At 41.5% G+C, this 20,874-nt stretch overlaps 1 protein-coding gene across 1 annotated transcript in view; it reads right to left on the reverse strand.

Annotated features, from left to right (window-relative positions):
• Nucleotides 1-20,874, reverse strand: part of Oxsr1 (oxidative stress responsive kinase 1) — a 105,051-nt gene that overhangs the window by 65,445 nt on the left and 18,732 nt on the right. The window contains exons 2-3 of the mRNA XM_057767492.1: nucleotides 18,471-18,583; nucleotides 2,416-2,524 (exon numbers count right to left, since the gene is read on the reverse strand). Coding sequence (XP_057623475.1) covers nucleotides 2,416-2,524; nucleotides 18,471-18,583 — 222 coding nt within the window. The remainder of the gene's footprint in view (nucleotides 1-2,415; nucleotides 2,525-18,470; nucleotides 18,584-20,874) is intronic.

The following is a 20,874-nucleotide window of genomic DNA, read 5'->3' on the forward strand; positions in this document are numbered from 1 at the left end:
TAAATAATGTAGAGAGTAACTACAATTATCTAATCTTTAACTCTGTTAAAGATCTGAGAAGGGAATTAATATTATTTAACAAACGAGAGATATCCAAAATGTGCAACAAATGACAGAGACAACTGACTACCTGGGCAATCACCCAAAGTCTCGTTTGTAATGTTGAGTCAACCAACTTTGGCTAAGGCCTAACATAACTGACATACCATTTTTAAAGGCAAGAAACTTTTTTAGAACTATCCTACCCTGTCTTGGCAAGATAAGACCATCCTGTTTTATCCACTTAAGGATACTTTGTATCTTTGTCAGTAGTTGAGGTATGGGCTTTTTTTACTCAAAGGCCAGTTTTGCCAAGAAGATAAACTCCCAGTGTAGTGTCTTTGGTGTTTAACGTTTTTTGGGGAGTAGAGTGGTGTTGTCAGGAGTGATTGTGTCTTGTTGGCACGGAATTTTAGGTTAGATTAAAGGCCATTTTTTTACAGCTCTTTGAAGAGGCTGAAGATTATACTATCTATACTAAATATAATCTCTATGTATCTAAAAAACCTGATTAACCTAAAAATAAATATGACAAACATATAATTTTTAATACCTATCTAACTTGAAGACTGAGAGAATAAACAACTGTGCAATATAAAAAGATAAGGCGACCCCACCCTTTAAGCAAGGTGATTGGCTAGGGCTACCCCTACACCTGTGCGTATACAAATACACATTCGAACACACATGCATGAATGCACACACATAGGAAAAAAATCTAGAATCAAACAGCAAGGAACCAGCTATATACAGTCTAAACTGGCCCCCAAACTTGCAATCTTCCTGCCTTAGCCTCCTATGTGCTGGGATTATAGGCCTGATATAGGATTATATTCAGCTCAACAATAAATTTTTTAAAATTAATTCAGATTTATTTTATGTGTATGAGTACTTTGAGCGCATATATTTATATATGCGTGCCATGTATGTGCCCAGTACCCCCAGAGATCAGAAAGCATCAGATTCTGGGGAACTGGAGTTACAGATGATTATAAGCCATTCTGTGGGTACAGGAAATGGAAATCAGTCCTTTGCAAGAACAACAATTTTCTTAACTACTAACTAATCTTTCTCCAGGCCAACAATCAATTTTGTTGTTTTTTGCTTGTTTGTTTGTTTTGTTTTGGAGTGGGTTTTTTGGTTTTTGTTTTTCAAGACGATTTCTCTGTGTAGCCCGAGATATCTTAAAACTAGCTCTGTAGACCAGGCTGGCCTCAAATTCACAAAGATCCATCTGCTTCTGCCTCCAGAGTGCTGGGATTAAAGGTGTGCGCCACCCTCACCCAGCTCAATCCTTTATATGTATTTCAATGTGCATTTGTTACTGGGGCAAGCACGAGTTCTCCAGCGCACATGTGCTCAGAGGACGGCCGTGGGGAGCAGTCCTCCTGTCCTACTGTCACATGGGTCCCAGAGTCGAGCAGGCACGAGGCTTGCCCTTTACAGAAAGTGGTTCTTTTTGTTTTGTTTTTTGTTTTTTGGTCAGATGGGCCATCTCACCTGCCCTCAGACTTTTTAATGGAAACTACAATACAGATTAAAGAGCCCCAGTTAATAGGGCAAGATTCCTCTTATTTTATATTTAACAAAAGAAATGATGTCAGCCAGGGATATACAGAGAAATCCTGTCTCTAAGAATAAAACAAAAAAAGAAACAATGCAATAATAATAATAATAAAACTTTCTAATGAATTAACTCATTTAAACATGGACTGATTGCTAAATATATAAAATATATGACCTATGGGGACCTCGATAATAGTGGCAAAGTTTCATCTCACAGATTCCCTGCTAGCTACAAGGGAAAATCCTTCTCATATAGAGAACTGGGCTGTAACAACCTTAGGCAAACAAAACAAACATTACTATTAAAGATACATTCACACGGATGTGATACAATATGGAATGTACAATGTCACAGACATAAAAATCTTAGCCTAAATTCCATCCAGTTGAATTTCAATCTAATACTCAGGATGCTAGAAAATAGATATACAGATTAGGCATGACACCAAAAAGAAAGAATCAAATAAATCTAGATAAACAGACAAAATTAGATGATGCCCTGGGAGGAAGGGAGGAAACTATACTAAGATAACAGAGATGCTGGAACAGCCAAACAGAAGGTGTGAAGCCTACCGCAACTACACACTAGCATCTGTTTAGTTGAACTACAGTCTCAGTACCCTCAAATGTAAAATGTCAACAAAACCCTATCAGAGTAAGAAGAATTTTATTTATTTTTAGACAAGATCTCACTAAGTAACTCTGGCTGGCCTTGATCTCAGAGATCCGCCTGCCTCTGCTCCTGAGTGCTGGGAAATTTGCATTAAATTTTTAACCCATGGACTTAGCATTCCACTACAGTATACTCACCTCCACTTAGCAGCTTCATGACTAGCCACAGCTCATCTTTTACCACAAAAGACGTGTAGTAAGACACAATATTAGGATGATGGCACTGACTCATAGCTTGAATTTCTTTCTACAAAGAAGAAAATACAAGGTTACTAATTAAATTCCAGCTTAAAGAAACCCTATAAATTAGCCAATCCATATTTGGTTATACCAGGACTATAGTACAATCTTCTCTGGGGTTTCAAAGTACTAAATTCTTCATAAAGACCTTCAGGCCAGGCTGGGACACCTCTAATCCTGGCACTTGAGAGGAATGAAGGCTGAGAGTTAGAGGGCAGTCTGACCAGGATACACAGGGGAGATCCCCATCTAAAAAGGCTGAACAAGGAAATGATGGAGTGCCCCCTCAGTCAGCTTTGACTCTCCTCCTTCTAGACTCTGTATTAGGAATTTCTGAAAGAGAAAATATGCACTGTTTATCACAGCCTGGTCTCGTACCTCAGAAACCTCCAATGGGACACATACTTTTACTCCAAAGACTATCTTGGGAAGTCTGGCCCACAGAGAATAATTTACTAATGATACAGAACGTAAGATCTTTTGTCTGTCTGTCTTGGGAGGGGGGATATTTAGTCTTAGTAAAGTATCAGTTCACTTAATTTTTCTGAAATGATTAACCATTTTCACACCAAAGAGAAGTAAGCTGAAATGTACAAAGTTATCAACTAAATCCAGAGTAGTGAGACCTGTGCCAAAGCCTAACTCTATCTCAGTTTATAAAATTGAAATTAACAAAGAAGGAAAAATGTTTTGAGGAATCCTGAGTGACACCAGGGACCCTCTGGTCTTATTCTTCCCTCCTGACCCCACCCCTGCGGTGCAGTCTCACAAAACAACTCGCTGCTTCTATCTCTGCACCACACGTGTCCCCATAGAACCCTAACTTAGCAATCTGACGGCAGTGGAGGTAGTGGATGTTTTCCCAAAGCATCCAGGTTCCCCAAGGCTGCTGCTCCTCCTTTTTTTTCCCCTCTTTCTTTCTTCCTTCCTTCCTTCCTTCCTTCCTTCCTTCCTTTCTTTCTTTCTTTCTTTCTTTCTTTCTCTCATAAAAAGGCAAAATAACAACTTTATTTTTCCAGATATGAGAGGCCTTAGGCTGGAAGTCCAAGAACCCCTTAACTTCTAAGCACCTGTGCACCTTCTCCCATTATGGCATGTAAATACTACACAGGACATATGAGCTTACTTGTCTGGCTCTGCTAGACTGAGGGCTACATGAAGGCCAGGACTTAGAACCGGGTTCCCACATGTGATGGCACATGCACGCAGTCCTAGCACCTGGGAGGGGAAGGCAAGAGGAATAAAGGTCTAAGGACAGATTCAGCTATACAGAGGGTTTTCAAATCTTATTTATTTATTTGCTTTCTGTGTCTGAGTATTTTTCCTGCATGTATGTCTGTACACCATATGTGTGCCTGGTGCTTATGGAGGTCAGGAGAGGTGTCAGACCCTGGAGCAGGACTATGGATGGTTGCACACCATGTGAGTTGAGGGAACTGAACCAGGGCCCTCTGCAAGAGCAGCCAGAGCTCTTAAACACTGAGCCATTCCTTTCACTCCCTAGTTTTTAAGGCCACCCTGGGCTACATAAACACCCTATCTCATAAAATAACAATTATTAAATTCTGTTTTCCCAGCCATAATGGAGCAGTAAACTTAGTAGTGGAGTTTTTGACTAGCAAGTATGAGGGCCTTAGTTCAATCTTGTGTGCGCACGCACACACATGCTTAAAACAGAACTCACGCTATTTTCTTCATTATTCTTATTTGAGGCATGTGTGCATCCGTACATCCATGAAGGTCAGAAGAGGGCACTAGATAACTTGGAGCTGTTAAAGTTACAGGCAGTTGTGAGTCACCTAAGTTGGCTCCTAAGAACTTAACTCAGGTCCTCTGCAAGGGCAACAAAAGCTCAGAACCACTAAGCCACCTCTTTAGCTCCTAAACTTATTGCCTCATTATTTCCTGCACCCCCCAACACACACACACACATACATACACACACACACACACACATACATACACACACACACACACATGTACTAATATGAGCGGCAGGGCTGCGTCCCCGGCACCCGGCCGCCTGCATGGCTTATGCCCCAAAATAATTACACGGAAACTGTATTCTTTTGAACACTGCCTAGCCCATTAGTTTCAGCCTCTTATTGGCTAGCTCTTACATATTGATCTAACCCATTTCTAATATTCTGTGTAGCACCATAAGCTGGCTTACCAGGAAAGATCTTAACCTGCGTCTGTCTGGAGTGGGAGAATCATGGCGACTCCCCGACTCAGCTTCTTTCTCCCAGCATTCTGTTCTGTCTATTCCACCCACCTAAGGGTTGGCCTATCAAATGGGCCTAGGCAGTTTCTTTATTAATTAACCAATGAAAGCAACAGATTAATACAAAACGCACACACACACACACACACACACACACACACACACCTGTAAGCTCAATGGAAACTAAGAGTATTCTTTGCATCTAACAGTGTGGCTGGCACACGCACCCCTCTAGTAAGTATTTGTTGGATGAAGAGCTCCTAGTGTTTTACACAGCTTTTCATTTATTCATGCACATGCTTTATATCCTTGGTATAGAAAGTTTTTTAATTCCTTACAAATGATAAATGAAGTACTTGATAAATGCTATTTTTTCATCTTTTCTACTTAAATGCAAATTTATTTACAGCAAAGACCTTGTTGTCCATTTTTTGCAAGCCCTAAAGTCACCAGCAGGGGCCTTTTCAAGGCTTCTTAACTTCTAAAACAAACTCAGGAAAAAGGAAAGAAAAGGAAGAAAAAACTAAGTAAGCAGCTGCCTATTAGCAGCTACCCTGGACTGGAATAGAGAAGATATGAGCATAAAAGGAGCAGGTGCATCAGCACGTACAGGGCAAAGTAGCAAGGATGTTAAATGTTACAAGAGTCAACAGGAAAAAATAGCTAAGACAGCAAGTGTGATCAAAGAAGTCTTTTTAGAGAAGATGTACTTCGTTTTAGCACTAGAGCCTGTGAGGAAATAGAAGCAGTATGAAAGGAAGGCCAAGTGGCCTCCCACCTCAGTATTATGAAATTAAACCAGATCTCTGAGCCACATTCCAAGTCCCATAGGAATATTTAAATATGATAAAATATGTGAGATATATTTAAGGCATAATTGTTACACTGCCCCAATGGCCTCACTGAATTCCTACACTGCCAAAAACTCTTTATTTCTGAGGACTAGACACTGGTAAGTGAAAAGGTATTCTTCAGGTGGTTTTATCAAAGCTGGTTAAAACTCAGGTGGTTAACAGAAAGGCCACAAGATAACCTCTTACATAACATATATATATATATAAAATATATAAATATATAATATATATAATATATATAAAATTACATTTACATATATTATATTACATATAATCCCATCTGAGTGTTAAATGGCAACCCACAGCCCAGCTCAGTGACAACCACTGGGAAAGAAAAGGAAGGGGGAAAAAAAAGACCCATCTCTCCCTTTTCTTAGATAACTTTCTTCTATGTATTCTACAACCAGCTACAAGCTCCCAGTCCCCAACAACTGGAGCAGTTGATTTGCAAGTCTATCTCCTATTAAGGGGTCTTCTTAAGGTAACACATCCTCAAGAGGAAAATGGAGCCAGTTTGGGATAACAAATTGGTAGCAAAGGGATTGGAAAGAGTGCTCATCAGGTAAGAATGTATACTGACTGCTCTCGCAGAAGACCTGCGTCTGTTCCCAGTATCTACACTGGGCAGCTCACAACGGCCTTAACTCCAGTTCTAGGGGAACTGATGCCTCTCCTCTGCAGGGACCCACATGCAACATATACCTACTCACACAGGAACACAAATACACACATAACTTAAAAATATTAACTCAGGGGCTGGAGAGATGGCTCAGCGGTTAAGAGCATTGCCTGGTCTTCCAAAGGTCCTGAGTTCAATTCCAAGCAACCACATGGTGGCTCACCAACCATCTGCAATGAGGTCTGGTGCCCTCTCCTGGCCCGCAGGCATACATACAGACAGAACATTGTATACATAATAAATAAATAAATATTTAAAAAAATATATATTAACTCTTGTTGAGCAAAGGTAGTGGTGCAGGCCTTTAATCCCAGCACTCAGGTACCAGAGACAGGTGGATCTCTGAGTTCGAGGCCAGTCTGGTCTACAGAGCGAATTCCAGGACTGGCTCCTTAGCTACCGAGAAACCCTGTCTCAAAAATAAATAAATAAAATCTTTTTTAGAAATTGGTATCTGGCCTAGTATGATGGCACGTGCCTTTAACCACAGCATCAGAAGGTAGGCACAGGGAGAGCTGTTGAGTTCAAGGCCAGCTTGGTCTACATAGAAAGAGGTCCAGGCCAGCCAGGGCTACATGAATCCCTTGGCTGAAAAGTAAATAAGCAAATGGCAACACAGTGAATAAAGCTGTTTGGTTGAGTAGGTCACACCAAACACGGGTATTTAATAAGTGTCTATTATACCAACTATGTCAGACCCAACTGCTGACCATGATAAACCCTCTTAAAACTGACAGTCTGGTAAAGAAGTTAAACAAATACCCTGACAAAACAATAATAAATCAGGAAAAGTTATTGATGGAGGAAGGTTATTGGTTAATTAAAAAAAAACTGCTTGGCCTCATAGGTTAGAACATAGGTGGGTGGAGTAAACAGAACAGAATGCTGGGAGGAAGAGGAAGTGAGCTCAGATGCAGGGCAGCTCCTCTCAGAAGCAGACGCGATGAAGCTCCGACTCAGGATGGATGTAGGCTAGAATCTTCCCGGTAAGTGCACCTTGGGGTGCTACACACATTAATAGAAATGGGCCAAGCAGTGTTTAAAAGAATAGTTTGTGTGTTGTTATTTTGGGGCATAAGCTAGCCAGGCAGCCGGGAGCCAGGCGGGTATGCTGCCCGCAGCTCCCTACAACAAGTTATTAGACATCAAAGGCGTCCACCAGAGACACAAAAATTAGAAGTGACAGTCAAAAAGGTTTTGAAGATCAGTAAAATAAGTTCAACTGTTTAATCACCTGGAACCATATCATAAATAAAGGACTTTTTGAGTATATTAAAAGTTTAGCCTTTATCCCAACAGCTAGGGAAAGACACAGGTTTAACTGTGATCATTTTCACAAAGACTGGCTGCAGAATAAATGAAGACCAGAGGCAACTCTTCTAGACGACTACTACCATCTGAATAAAAGACAATGGAGAAATGACAAATGTTCATTCTTAGGTGTGGCAATTATACTATGGTTACATTCCTATTAGAGGAAGCTGAGAGAGCAGCAGGTCTCCTGCAATCTGAAAGTTTACATATGCAGGCGAGCAGCAGCGGAGCAGCAGCACTTGCTCAGCATGTGTCAGGCCAAAGTTCCACTACCAGTTTAGAGATGAAAAGTGAGGAGCCAAAAGATCGGGAGGAACTGCAACTACAGGACTTGGTAACGGCACGAGAAAACAAACTGCATAGCAGAGTGACAGCTGGGGTGAAGGCCTGGGACCAACTGTAGGCCTTACACGCTAGGCTCAAAGTTTTAGCCTGAGAAACTATTATTTCTAAGTGTTCTAGCGGGAAACTAAAAGAACAATAAGGAGTGAGTCTCCAGAAACAACCGTCCTCCCCTAAAGGGTGAGAATCTCCCCTGCGTAACACCTGCTCAGTTATGCGTCCCTCTTCCTGATACACACAAATGCTATACAAGAGTGGTGCATCCATTCTGACTCAAATGTCCCGGCATAAAGTCACACTTAGTAATGAAGCTGCTTCTTCAAAGTTCTTTACAATCAGTTAATGCCTTTTACCTTTTTCTTTCTTTTAGATGGGGTCTTGTTATGTAGATCACGCTGGCCTGGAACTTAGCCAGATCCACCTGCCTTTAACCTCCTGCGTACTGAGATCAAAGGCATGTACCACTACCCTGGCACAATTTTCTTATTATTTCTTATTTATTTCCTGGCTAGGATTGAACTTAAGAGTCTCACATGCTAGACAGACACTGTGACACTGTGTTGTGTCTCTAGCTCTTAAAATTGTTTCCTTTCCTTTGTGTGTGTGTGTGTGTGTGTGTGTGTGTGTGTGTATAACCTTGGCTGTCCTGGAACTCAACACTCTGTGGACCAGGCTGGCCTCAAACTCAAGAGATCTGCCTGGCTCTGCCTCCCAAGTGCTGGGACAAAGGCATGTACCACCACTGCCTGGTTAAATTTCTTTTTCAATGATGACTTTTCTTTGCTTATGAATCTCACCTTGATTTCTACCATTTACTTGACAGTTTTTAATTCAAACATATGCGTGTTTCTTCCATTCATACAGTTCAATTAGTTCTTCATCCACACAGAATAAACCATGCCCTCATGGAGGCCTTATTCCAGTACTAAAATATTTTCCACTTACGATGTGGGATGTCCTTTTGTATATGTGTTGCTTTTATTGGTTGATTAAAAAAAAAAAGCTGTTTCGGCTAGTAGCTAAGTGGAGTAAAGCCAGATGGGAAATCTGAACAGAGAGAGAGAGAGACAGAGACAGAGAGAGACAGAGACAGAGAGAGACAGAGAGAGACAGACAGAGAGAGAAAGAACGGGGAGTCAAAAAGACACCATCTAGATGCTGAAGAAGAAAGATGCCAGAACATTACTGGTAAGCCACAGCCTTGTGGCGATACATAGATTAATAAAAATGTGTTAATTTAAGATATAAGAGCTAGCTAGGAATATGCCTGAGCCATTGGCCAAACAGTGTTGTAATAGTTTATTTGGGTCTGGGCAGCAGGGAAATGAAAGCAATCTCCATTTATACACTTATGAAATCTTGAGACTTTTATTCTGCTGTCACCATCACCTTCTAAATGTAGGGATCTAATACATACTTAAGTATAGAGTCTAATGAACATCACACTGTGAGCTGTAAATTATTTATAGGTCCCCCTCAAAAAATACAAAGGTTGCACTTAAAAAAAAGTAGCCAGGCAAGGTGGCACACACCTTTAATCCCAGTACTTGTGAGGCAGAAGCAGGTGGATTTCTGTGAGTTTGAGGCCAGCTTGGCCAGGTCTATACATTGAAACCCTGTTGCTGTGGGAGCTCCTTCCACTCCTTCAGTCAAGAGTCTTTAAGATGCCAGCACACTTAGGCATGGTCTCTTATACTGTAAATTGGTACAGGAGAATTGTCTGTATTCTGTCAATTATATTTTAAATAAACGCTGATTGGCCAGGCAGGAAATATAGCCGGAAAACCCAGACTGGAAGTACAAATGATGTAATGAGAACAGGAGAATTCTGGGAAGGAGGAAGTTGATTCCTCCCACTCCTGCCCAGACCACCAAAGCAGCAGGATGTGATCTGCCCCACTGAAAAAAGGTACTGAGCCACATGGCTAACATAGATCAGAAAAATGGGTTAATCAAGATGTGAGAGTTAGCCAGTGAGAGGCTAGAGCTAATGGGTCAATCAGCTTATAATTTATGGAGACCTATGTGTGATTTTCTTTGGGGCTAAACAGTTGTGGGGGACCTGGTGGGAGGACAAAAACCCCAACAACAAACAAGCCAGGCCCGTCCATGTTACAGTAAATGCAGCTGTAAAGCTTGTGCTCGCTCTCTTGCTTCCAGCTCTTGCTTCTGGCTGCTAGACTGTTCCTGTTCCCCATTTGTGCAGAGACTGTTATCTAGGACAGTGATCAGTAAGTTTCCCCTAAATAACCCTTTATTATTCATAATTCTGAACTGATAGGCTTCCGCCTCCACCCTGCCTTCAAAAAAACTGAAAAAATAAAATAAAAAAATAAAAGCAGACCTAAGTTGACTCCTAGAACTTAGCTAAGGCTTGGTGACACGAACCCGTAACCGAGTGCTGAGAAGAGACAGTGGATCTCTAAAGCCCACATCCAATTAGCCTCCCCACAACGGCAAGCCCTATGTCAGTGACAGATTCTGCCTCAACAGCAATGTTTAGAGCACAAGTTGCTCTTCCAGAGGACCTGGGTTTGAGTCCCAGCACCTCTAGCCCCAGGGGATCCAATAACCTCTTCTAGGCTCTGTACACAAGCACATATGCAGAACAGACATACACACAAATGAAAAACTTGATCTTAATTTTAAAAGACTGGGATCTCTAATTCAAAAACAAAAGCCACTGCTGACAACTCCCAAGGAATGATGCCTGAGAATGACTTCTGACTTTCCCATACATAAAGAAAATGTGAGGATCCATACATCTATGCCCCGCTTAAACCTTTTTTGTTTTGTCTTTGCTTTTGTTTTTCGAGACAGGGTTTCTCTGTAGCTTTGGAGCCTGTCCTGGAACTAGCTCTTGCAGACCAGGCTGGCCTCGAACTCACAGAGATCCACCTGCCTCTGCCTCCCAAGTGCTGAGATTAAAGGCATGCGCCACCACCACCTGGCTTAAACCTTTTTTTGTTTGTTTTTCAAGACAGGTTTCTTGTGTAGCTTTGGCTGTCCTGGAACTCACTCTGTAGACCAGGCTGGCCTTGAACTCACAGAGATCCATCTCTTTTTGCCTCCTGAGTGCTGGGACTAAAGGAGTGCACCCACCGCCAGGCTCTTGCTTAAGTCTTTCTACTCCCATATTTTCCTTCTCTACTGTTACCTGTGTTCTGTTCTCCCTCCCAGTCTCCTGGTTTCTACAGGCACTCCAACTCGAACACAAAATTAGAGATGTGAAGCTGGGATTCACACATGAAGTAAGACATAAAGCATTTGCTTTTCTGTACCTGGTTTGCCTCATTTGATGTAATTATTTTAGTTCCATCCATTTACATGCAAATTTCACACCAAGATCAAACCCAGACCTTTATGCATTCCATACTAACTTAGAATGGTAAACATTTTACCAATCGAGTGCAGGCGTAGACAGGAGGGGAAGCTGCTGGTGTATGGGACATGGGAGATACACGGGTGTCGTGAGGAGTTGATTAAAACAAAAAAGTTTGAACAAGTCATATGGAAACTTACCCTCTCGTAACCAAGATCTAAAAACATTTTTAAAAGAGAAACTACTTGTTTTCAATGGAACCCATCACATCAAATAAAAACCGATCTAAAATTTTGAAAATAAAACTAATAAATATGTTTTGGGAGTGTGATGGTTTGAATAATGGTCACAGCAGCCAGGCGGTGGGTGGCGCATGCCTTTAATGCCAGCACAGGCGGATCTCTGTGAGTTCGAGGCCAGTCTGGTCTACAGAGAGAGTTCAAGGACAGTCAGAGTTACACAGAGAACCCCTGTCTCTAAAATACAACCAAACAACAACAACAACAAAGAATGGCTCCCACAGACTCAATGGATTTGAATGCTTGGTCCCAAGGGAGTGGCACTGATGTGGGAGGGTCTTCTGTTTTGTGTTGATTTCATTGGTTAATAAAGAAACTGCCTTGGCTACACAGATTATTAAAAAATGGGTTAGTCAAGATGTGAAAATTAGCCATTAAGAGGCTGGAACTATTGGGCCAGGCAGTGTTTAAAAGAATACAATTTGTGTGTTGTTATTTCCGGGCATAAGCTAGTCAGGTAGCAGGGAGCTGGGAGGTGGAAGCAGCCCGCAGCTCCTTCTACAAATGGCGCCCAGACGTGGATAACTGAATCCACAGAAAGCCTGAGAAGGCTTGGGAAAGAATAAAGCATGTTTTCTTGGTAGCAGCAATTTCTTGGGTCTGCTCTGCTTGCTAGAGGCAAGCAAGTGTTCTCATCTAAGAGAGGCTTCCTGACTCAGCTTTAGCTGCAAAACCCTGCAGCTCTTTTAAGAGGTCCTGCCACGAAACACTTAAACGGTGTTGATGAAAAGCTGAACGCATGCTTTTCGGTTTTAGGCCACAGCAGGAAAAAAGCTGCACTGTGTTGATGTGCCGGCTTTCTGGGCAGTCCTGCTAGGGCAAACTCTGACTCTTTCAGGCAGGCAGTCTGACTGAGTGTGGTCTGTGAGCAGAATGCTGCAGCTTGCTTGCTGGCAAGGACCTTGAAATGCCATAGAGTTGTGGCAATAAAAATGGCTACAGCTGGTTCCTCAGCCAAGAGGTTGGAAATCTAAGGAATGGGCTGGATCCAGTCTTCAAAGCCACAGCTTTAATCCTCTCTTTAAAGACTCATGTAGTCAGAAAAAGAGAGATATACAGTAAAGAGAGATTAAAAAAAAACTCTAAATATGCAACCTAAAAGCTAAAGTTCTTAAAGTAAAAAAAAAAAAAAAAAAAAAAAAGAGAGTAGTTGGGTGTGGTAGTACATACCTTTAATCCCAACACTTGAGAGGCAGAGGTAGATTGACCTCTGTGACTTCAAGGTGTGGTAGCACATGCCTTTAATCCCAATGCCTGGGAGGCAGAGACCAGCGGTTCTCTGTGAGTTCAAGGACAGCCTGGTCTACAGAGTTATTCCAGGATAAAGATATACAAAGAACCTGTCTCAAAAAGTAAAAATAAACAAAATAGAGGTTAAAATAAAGCCACACAAAGATGGAAAATACACAGAGAATCTTGATACTGTATGCTATTATGCTCTCTTTGAATTGTTTAAATGCTGAGGAAGGAGCAACAGCTGTTAAAAGATATCTGTTTATAAATGCTGCTGAACTAATCCAACATAGATATTTTGAAAATACCTTGACTTCAAAATTTGGATCTAAGGATATGATGCTTTGGAAAAGTCCTTCTGTCTTCACACAGGATGAGACCCTGTGGATTGCTTCTATCCCAAAATGGTATGATGGACCATGCCCTCCTAAAAGGTTGCTGTGAACACCTTCAAAAAATACTTTACTCAACTGCTGACTGAGATGAATCTAGCACATAGGTTAAACCAGGAAAGACCTGAATAGCAGCGCCCCCATTCAGCATGAAGCAGTTTGGAGAGAAATAACTGCGCCCATATTCCCAAATATTGTTTATAAATGTTCTTTTATATTTAAAGGGGGATATGATATAGATATGAATAATTTGCATTGGTATGGATTTGACTTTATTGATATAAATTTAAGGTCAATTTTGTTATATGTATACATATTTCTAATCTTGATTAAGGTATTGTGATTGTGTAGTTCATTTAAAAATGTAATGTATATAGGTTGTTAATGGATAATCATCAATGATAATCAAGTTTGTAGTCATGTTAGTTTTCTAGATATATAGAGATATATTTCAGTTAGATAGGCATTCTTCATATCTTTCAAAGACTACAGAATATGGCATTTTTAATGTTTTAATAACTTAGGACTTTTCATGACAATGAGACACATCTGCTCCTGGCAGCACCAATCTACTTCAAGAGGAAGATGGGCATCAAAGAGGCTCCTTATGGAGTTTGATAGCCATTTGGGCAAGAAACTGCTCGACTGAACTGTTGCATAAACTCGACGGAGAACCCGCAGAAAGAGGACTGCTGAACTTGCCTAAAGGTGAGATGGTCTTTCGGGGTTCCTGATTCACGAAAGAGTCTGCAAGACATTCTGCAGTAATGCAGGACACAGCAGAAAGTTACTGAACTGTCTTTGAAATTTCCTGCTTCATGGAAATGTCTGCTGGATACTATGGGCCTGTAGGCTGAAGATGGATGCCCCAATGGTACAAAAGAACTTTGGGTGACTGTCCAGGTAGCGAGATGTCTCTGTCATTTCTAGAGTTTGGAAGTTGCTTATTTCTTGTTTAATTAGGTAATATTATATCCTTCTGGAATCTTTGATGGAGTTGAAGAATAGATAGATGGTTATAGTTTTCCATTGTTATGATAAAGATAAAATAGATATAAATATTGTAACTGTAATTCTTGCTTGATAACTGTTTTGTTATATGTAATTTTACTATGTTAAAGTGAAAGCCTTTTTTGTTTAAACAAAAAAAGGAGGGTCTTCTGTTTTGTGTTGATTTCACTGGTTAATAAAGAAATTGCCTTGGCCATTTGATAGGCCAGCCCTTAGGTGGGTGGAGTAGACAACAGAATGCTGGGAGGAAGAGGAAGTGAGCTCAGACTCCATAGCTCTCCTCTCTGGGGCAGATGCCATGGAGCCAGCCACCAGGTCAGACATCCTGAATCTTTCCCAGTAAGACACCACTTCGTGGTGCGACACAGATTATTAAAAATGGGTTAATCAAGATGTGAGAATTAGCCATTAAGAGGCTGGAACTATTGGGCCATGCAGTGTTTAAAAGAATACAGTTTGTGTGTTGTTATTTCGGGTGTAAAGCTAACCATGCAGGAGCTGAGACGAAAAGCAGGCCTGCTTGCCTTCTCACTACATGGCACTATTAAGAAGTGTGGCCTTGTAGTAGGTGTGGCTCTTTCAGAGGAAGTGTGTTGCTAAGGATGGACTTTTTTAGATTTCAGAAGCTCAAGCCAGGTTCAAGGACTCACTCTCTTCTTTCTGCCTGCAGATCCAGATGAGGAACTGTCAGCTCTCTCTATAGCACCATGTCTGCCTGCATGTCGCCGTGATTCCCACCATACTTTACAACATAACAATAATAAACTAGCCAGACCCAAAAAGAGGAACAGGGGATGTACTCACTCATATTTGGTTTCTAGCCATAAGTAAAGGACATTGAGCCTATAATACGCGATCCTGGAGAGGCCGAATAGGAAGGTGAACCCAAAGAAAAACATATAGGCATCCTCCTGAATATTAACCTTCATCAGGCGATGAAAGGAGACAGAGACAGAGACCCACACTGGAGCACCGGACTGAAATCTCAAGGTCCAAGTCAGGAGCAGAAGGAGAGAGAGCACGAGCAAGGAACTCAGGACCGCGAGGGGTGCACCCACACACTGAGACAATGGGGATGTTCTATCGGGAACTCACCAAGGCCAGCTGGCCTGGGTCTGAAAAAGCATGGGATAAAACCAGACTCGCTGAACATAAAGGACAATGAGGACTACTGAGAACTCAAGAACAATGGCAATGGGTTTTTGATCCTACTGCAGGTACTGGCTTTGTGGGAGCCTAGGCAGTTTGGATGCTCACCTTACTAGACCTGGATGGAGGTGGGTGGTCCTTGGACTTCCCACAGGGCAGGGAACCCTGATTGCTCTTAGGGATGACGAGGCAGGGAGACTTGATCGGGGGAGAGGGAGGGAAATAGGAGGCGGTGGTGGGGAGAAGGTAGAAATCTTTAATAAAGAAAGAAAGAAAAAAAACAATAATAAACTAAACCTCTGAACCTGTAAACCAGCCCCAATTAAATGTTTTCCTTTGTAAGAGTTGCTGTGGTCATGGTGTCTCTTCAAAGCAATGAAAACCATACTTAAGATGGGACCAGCAGCTCATGTATCCACAGTAGCCTTAGCTTACAAAGTAGCTGAGTATGACCTTGAATTCCTAATCCTCAGCTCCTACCTCCCAAGCACTGAGAGTACAAACTGTACCCAGTCCTGCCACATACGCCAAAAGAGCAAATGTAGATAGACGGTGGTATTCTTGTTTTTCATGTATATATCAGTGCACCACATGTGAGCCTGGTGCCCTCAGAGGCCAAGAGAGCATAAGCTCCCCTGGAGCTGCAGTTCAGAGTTACAGAGGGTTGTGTGCTACTATGTTAGTTACTAAGAACTGAACCCAGGTCCTCTGGAACAGCAGTCAATGCTCCTAACTGCTAAGCCAGCTCTCCCACAACCCAGCCCCCATTGGAATTCTTAAAATCCAGTTTTACTATGGGGGTTTGTTTTTATTTTAACAGAATTAACTCAAAATACACAAACTGCTCTTATCATCATTGCTGTCCCAAAGCTGGAATGGTGCTCTAAGGTACTAGTAGCAACATACCCCAAGATCTTGAAGTAGGAAAGCCTCTATTCCAAGTCTATGTTCTCACACCAGAGACTTCAGATCACGTCCATGTATATGTTGTCAACTCCAGTTGACATGTACTTGTCTCATCTGCCTCTGGTTCAATACAAAATTCCACTATTATATTTTCTTTCATTTCAATTAGTCCCCAATATTCAGTATGGCTAACACCAGTAACGCAATTCACCCTGTCTGGCAGGCGAGACCTGGGTTTACTCCCTGGTACCATAAATAAAATCGGTGAGGGTAGAATAACTTATAGATAGGCAGGAAATCTCATCAGTCCTAATCCCTGCCTTGTCTTATCATTGCTTGATTACATTTATTGAGAGAGAGAAAGAGAGAGAATATGAGTGCATGCATGCATATATCTATGGATGCTGCCATGGTGTGTATGCAGACATACCCCAGAGGACAATTTTTGGGAATTGGTTCTTTACTTTCACCTGTGGGTTCTAAGAATTAAACTCAGGTCATCAAGTTTAGCAGTAAATGCCTTTAAAGTCCATTTCTGACTTTTCTATCACTAGCTGTATATACCTTTTTAAAAAAAATATTCTTTTAGATTTATTTTATTCATGCCTATCTGTATGTATGAGCACCGCGTGCACGCTTAGTGTTGGTGAAGTCAGAAGAAGACGTGACCCTACCTACTGCTGGAGTTACCTATGGCTGTAAGTCGCCATGCGGGCTGGGCAGGTTCTATGGGAGAGCAACAAGTGACCTTAATTACTGAGCCAACTCTCCAGCTCCACTGTAGATAATCTTAGAAAAAAATTATAAAAATATCAAGACATCGAGTATGGTAGCTTACAGCTTTAAAAAACTGTATTATTTAGGAAGGCCCCTAAAGAGGCTATTATATTTCCTATAAGCAAAATAAACAAACAAAATATAAAAACTCACTACGATTTAAAACATGAACTGGAAATATAACTCAGTAGAGTAGCATTTACCTAGCACATATACAACCTTAGATTTGATTGCTAACTCTGCAAAAATGAAAAAAAAAAAGTATTAAATGAGCCAGGCATGAAGGCACATGCCTTTTAATCCCAGTATTCAGGAGGTATAGGCAGGAGGATTTCCTATAAATTCAAGGTCAGGCCAGTCTACATACAGGACAGCCAGAGTTATATAAAGAGACACCCTGTCTCAAAAACCAAAAAATAAATAAATGTAGGAGAACACGAATAAAGTAATCCCATACTAGATCAGAACTAAGCATAATAAGGGGTTCTTTATTTAGGGGAGACTCACAGATCACAGTCCTCTGCAGGAATGGGGAACAGGAACCAAATCCAGAAGCCAGGCAAGAAAGGAGAGGGCAGGTGAGGTGCACAAGCAGGCACTTTTTGGTACCCAAGGCCACGCCCAACCTGGTCTAGCCTCTCAAAGTCCATTGGCTGAATGAGGTTCCTCTGCACCTCCCCTTTTTGCCTAAATAAGAGTTTCAAACCCAATAGAACACTATATACAATAAGAACAGATATCAAGTATAAAAAAGTAGAATTACAACCACCATAAACAATATTAAGCAAGAAACGTATGTTAAATGTTTCAGTAATTTTTTTTTTTTTTTTATCCAAAGGAGTCTAAGTCTTATATTAGAAATGGCTTGGCTAAGTCATATGAGGAAGGTACCTAACTATGTCTATCTAGTCTTCAACTCCATCGAAGACTTGAGAAGGGAGATAATATTACCTGAGTAGGCAGGAAGTGCAATTAAGTAGCTTCCAAAATGTGCAGTAAATGACAGCAAAAAAAATCACAAAACTGCTAATAAATTTAAATATTCAGTCTAAAAAAGTATGTATCAAATGCTACCTGAGAGTAGTATGATTGTAATTTTTTAACTTACTTTGATTTTATAATTTTTATAATAATCATTTACTAATGAAAATTAGTCATTTTTTCAAAAGAAACTAAAACATCCTTTAACATAAACTACAAAGAGCATGTCTCTCCAATCAAGAAATATGAGCTATGGGGCAGAAGAGATGGCCCAGCAGTTAAAATACTGGCTGCTCTTCCAGAGGACGCAAGTTCAAATGTTGGCACCCACATGGCAGCTCACAACTGTCTTTAACTCTGGTTCCAGAGAATCCAACACCCTCATACAGACATACATGTTGGCCAAATACCAATGCACATAAAAATAAATAATTCTTAAAGAGAAAGACAGAAATATGAGCTGTGCATACCAGGAGTTCATCCATGCTAGTCTGACACTTCTCGAGGTTTATCCGTTTGATGGCCACTCTCTCCTTTTTGGGGGCACAGTAAGCAGCTTGAACCACGGCAGTTGCTCCACTCCCTGAAAACAAACACACGAACAATAACCACACATGTAAAGCATGACCTTTCAAATCCCAAACACATAAATAAATACACATTTAAGCATGACATTTCAAATCCTCACTTTAAACAGTGAAGACTAAGCCTATCTTACCCCACAGTGGACAACAGAAGAGGAGAAACGCCATAGAGAGCTGGTGAATACAACCTTAAGAACCTCAGGGCCGGCAAGGTGGCTCAGTGGGTAAAGGTTTCACCTGCCACCAAGCCTGACAGCCTGAGTTCAAATCCAAGGCCCACAAATGACTCCAAAAAGATGCCCTCTGACCTCCACACTCATACCACAGCATCTGTGCACCACCACACACACATACTAGATAAATGAAAATGTATCTTAGAATTAAAAAAAAAAAACAAAAAAAAACACCCTCGGCTATTTCATGTCTGTAGCCAAAAAATAACAGTGAAAAAAAAAAAAATCAAAAATCGTTATGATTTAGTTCCAAAGTACGATAGCATAGGCCCCATACTCTGTTCTCCAAATATAACTATATACCATAAAAACTGAAAAATAATCACCAACAGGCTTTGGAAGATATAAAAAGGAGGTAGAGCACCTAGAGACCTGGGGGCCAGGAAAGCCTATGGTGAGCTCACAGCATTTCCCTTTTCTCGCCCTGTTGGGAATATTATTTTAAGATGTGTTACTTTTGTTTATGTTGCATTTGTTTAACTCTGTGAAGCTGTGATACTTTGCCTGTATCAAATACCTGACCGGCTAATAAAGATCTGAATGGCCAATAGCGCAGCAGGAGAAAGGAAGGCGGGGCTAGCAGATGGAGAGACTATATTGAAGGAGAAAACTGGGAGAAGGGGTTCAGAAAAGTTGCCCGAGAAAGACATCAGGGGCCAGCCACCCAGCTACACAGCAATCCATGGAATAAGAGTAAGATTTAAAGAAGAAAACAAGAAAAATCAGAGGCCAAAGGGTAGAGAGGACAATATAAGTTAAGAAAAGCAGGCAGCCGGGCGGTGGTGGCGCACGCCTTTAATCCCAGCACTTGGGAGGCAGAGGCAGGCGGATCTCTGTGAGTTCGAGACCAGCCTGGTCTACAAGAGCTAGTTCCAGGACAGGCTCCAAAACCACAGAGAAACCCTGTCTCGAAAAACCAAAAAGAAAAGCAGGCAAGAAACAAGACAAGCTAAAGATGTTTATAAAAAAGATTCTGTGGGATTCATTTGGGAGCTGGCTGGCGGGCCCCCAAAAGAGTCCAAAGAACATAACACCATAATACTACATCTGTTTCAGGCTACACAACAGAGAGGTCTGCACTTCAGAGCCATCAAGATAGACAGATGCATGGACAAGTCAACAAACTAGAAAAGACTGCCCTCTGGCTAAAGATCTGTGAAAAAGGCAGCTCAGCACAGACAGACCTAGAAGGTCAAAATATTCCCCAGTCCTCACCCAGGACAGGACTGGCCCAAAGGACCCCAGCACCAGCATGACCATAGTCCTCTACACATTACAAGAGCCCTGAAAACTGAACTGTCAAGGGTATTACAACTCCCAAAAGTAGGATAAAGTTATACACCAAACCAAAGTAGAACAACTGCTTGCCAAAATATAAGAGTAAAATAGAATTAAGAGTCGGCCAACATAATAACCCAAATGTCCAAGATGACATCAAAATGCGTAACACTGGATGTGGTAGTATCCCACCCCTGTAAGTCCAGTCCCAAGTCGCCTTTGACTACACGACAAGTTGGGGGTCAGCCTGAGAATGTCAAAAAGCTAACAAAAAATTTATATTGTCAATGAAGAAACTACTGGGGGGAGGGAGGAGTGCTGAGCCTGTAAAGACACTTGCTACCAAGCCTGACCTGAGTTCCAGCCACAGGACCCACATAAAAGAGGGAAGTGAATCCCAGAAACTGTCCTCTGACCTCTACATAGGTACAGCGTGGGTATACACATACACACATGCTCACACGCACGCACGTACGCTCCTGTAACTTAGGAATATGTATAAGGGGCTGTGCTAGAGGCTGCTGAGCACTACTAGCTCCACCGACACAGCCTGTCCTCAGCCCCAGATTCTTGCTTCTTTCAGTCTTGGCACTTGTCTGAAGGAGACGAACAGCAGTGGCTGTCACACTGTGGATTTATCTACAAAGGTTTGTTCAGCACACCAAAAACATCTTTTCTCTTGATGTGAAGAAAAAACAATAAAATGTGCACCCAGAAGTTATTTTTCAAGGACCGAATGGAACTGTACAAATAAGATATATACTGACTGAGAAAAGGCA

This window comes from Chionomys nivalis, chromosome 4, assembly GCF_950005125.1.
Source record: "Chionomys nivalis chromosome 4, mChiNiv1.1, whole genome shotgun sequence".
Taxonomy (NCBI): domain Eukaryota; kingdom Metazoa; phylum Chordata; class Mammalia; order Rodentia; family Cricetidae; genus Chionomys; species Chionomys nivalis.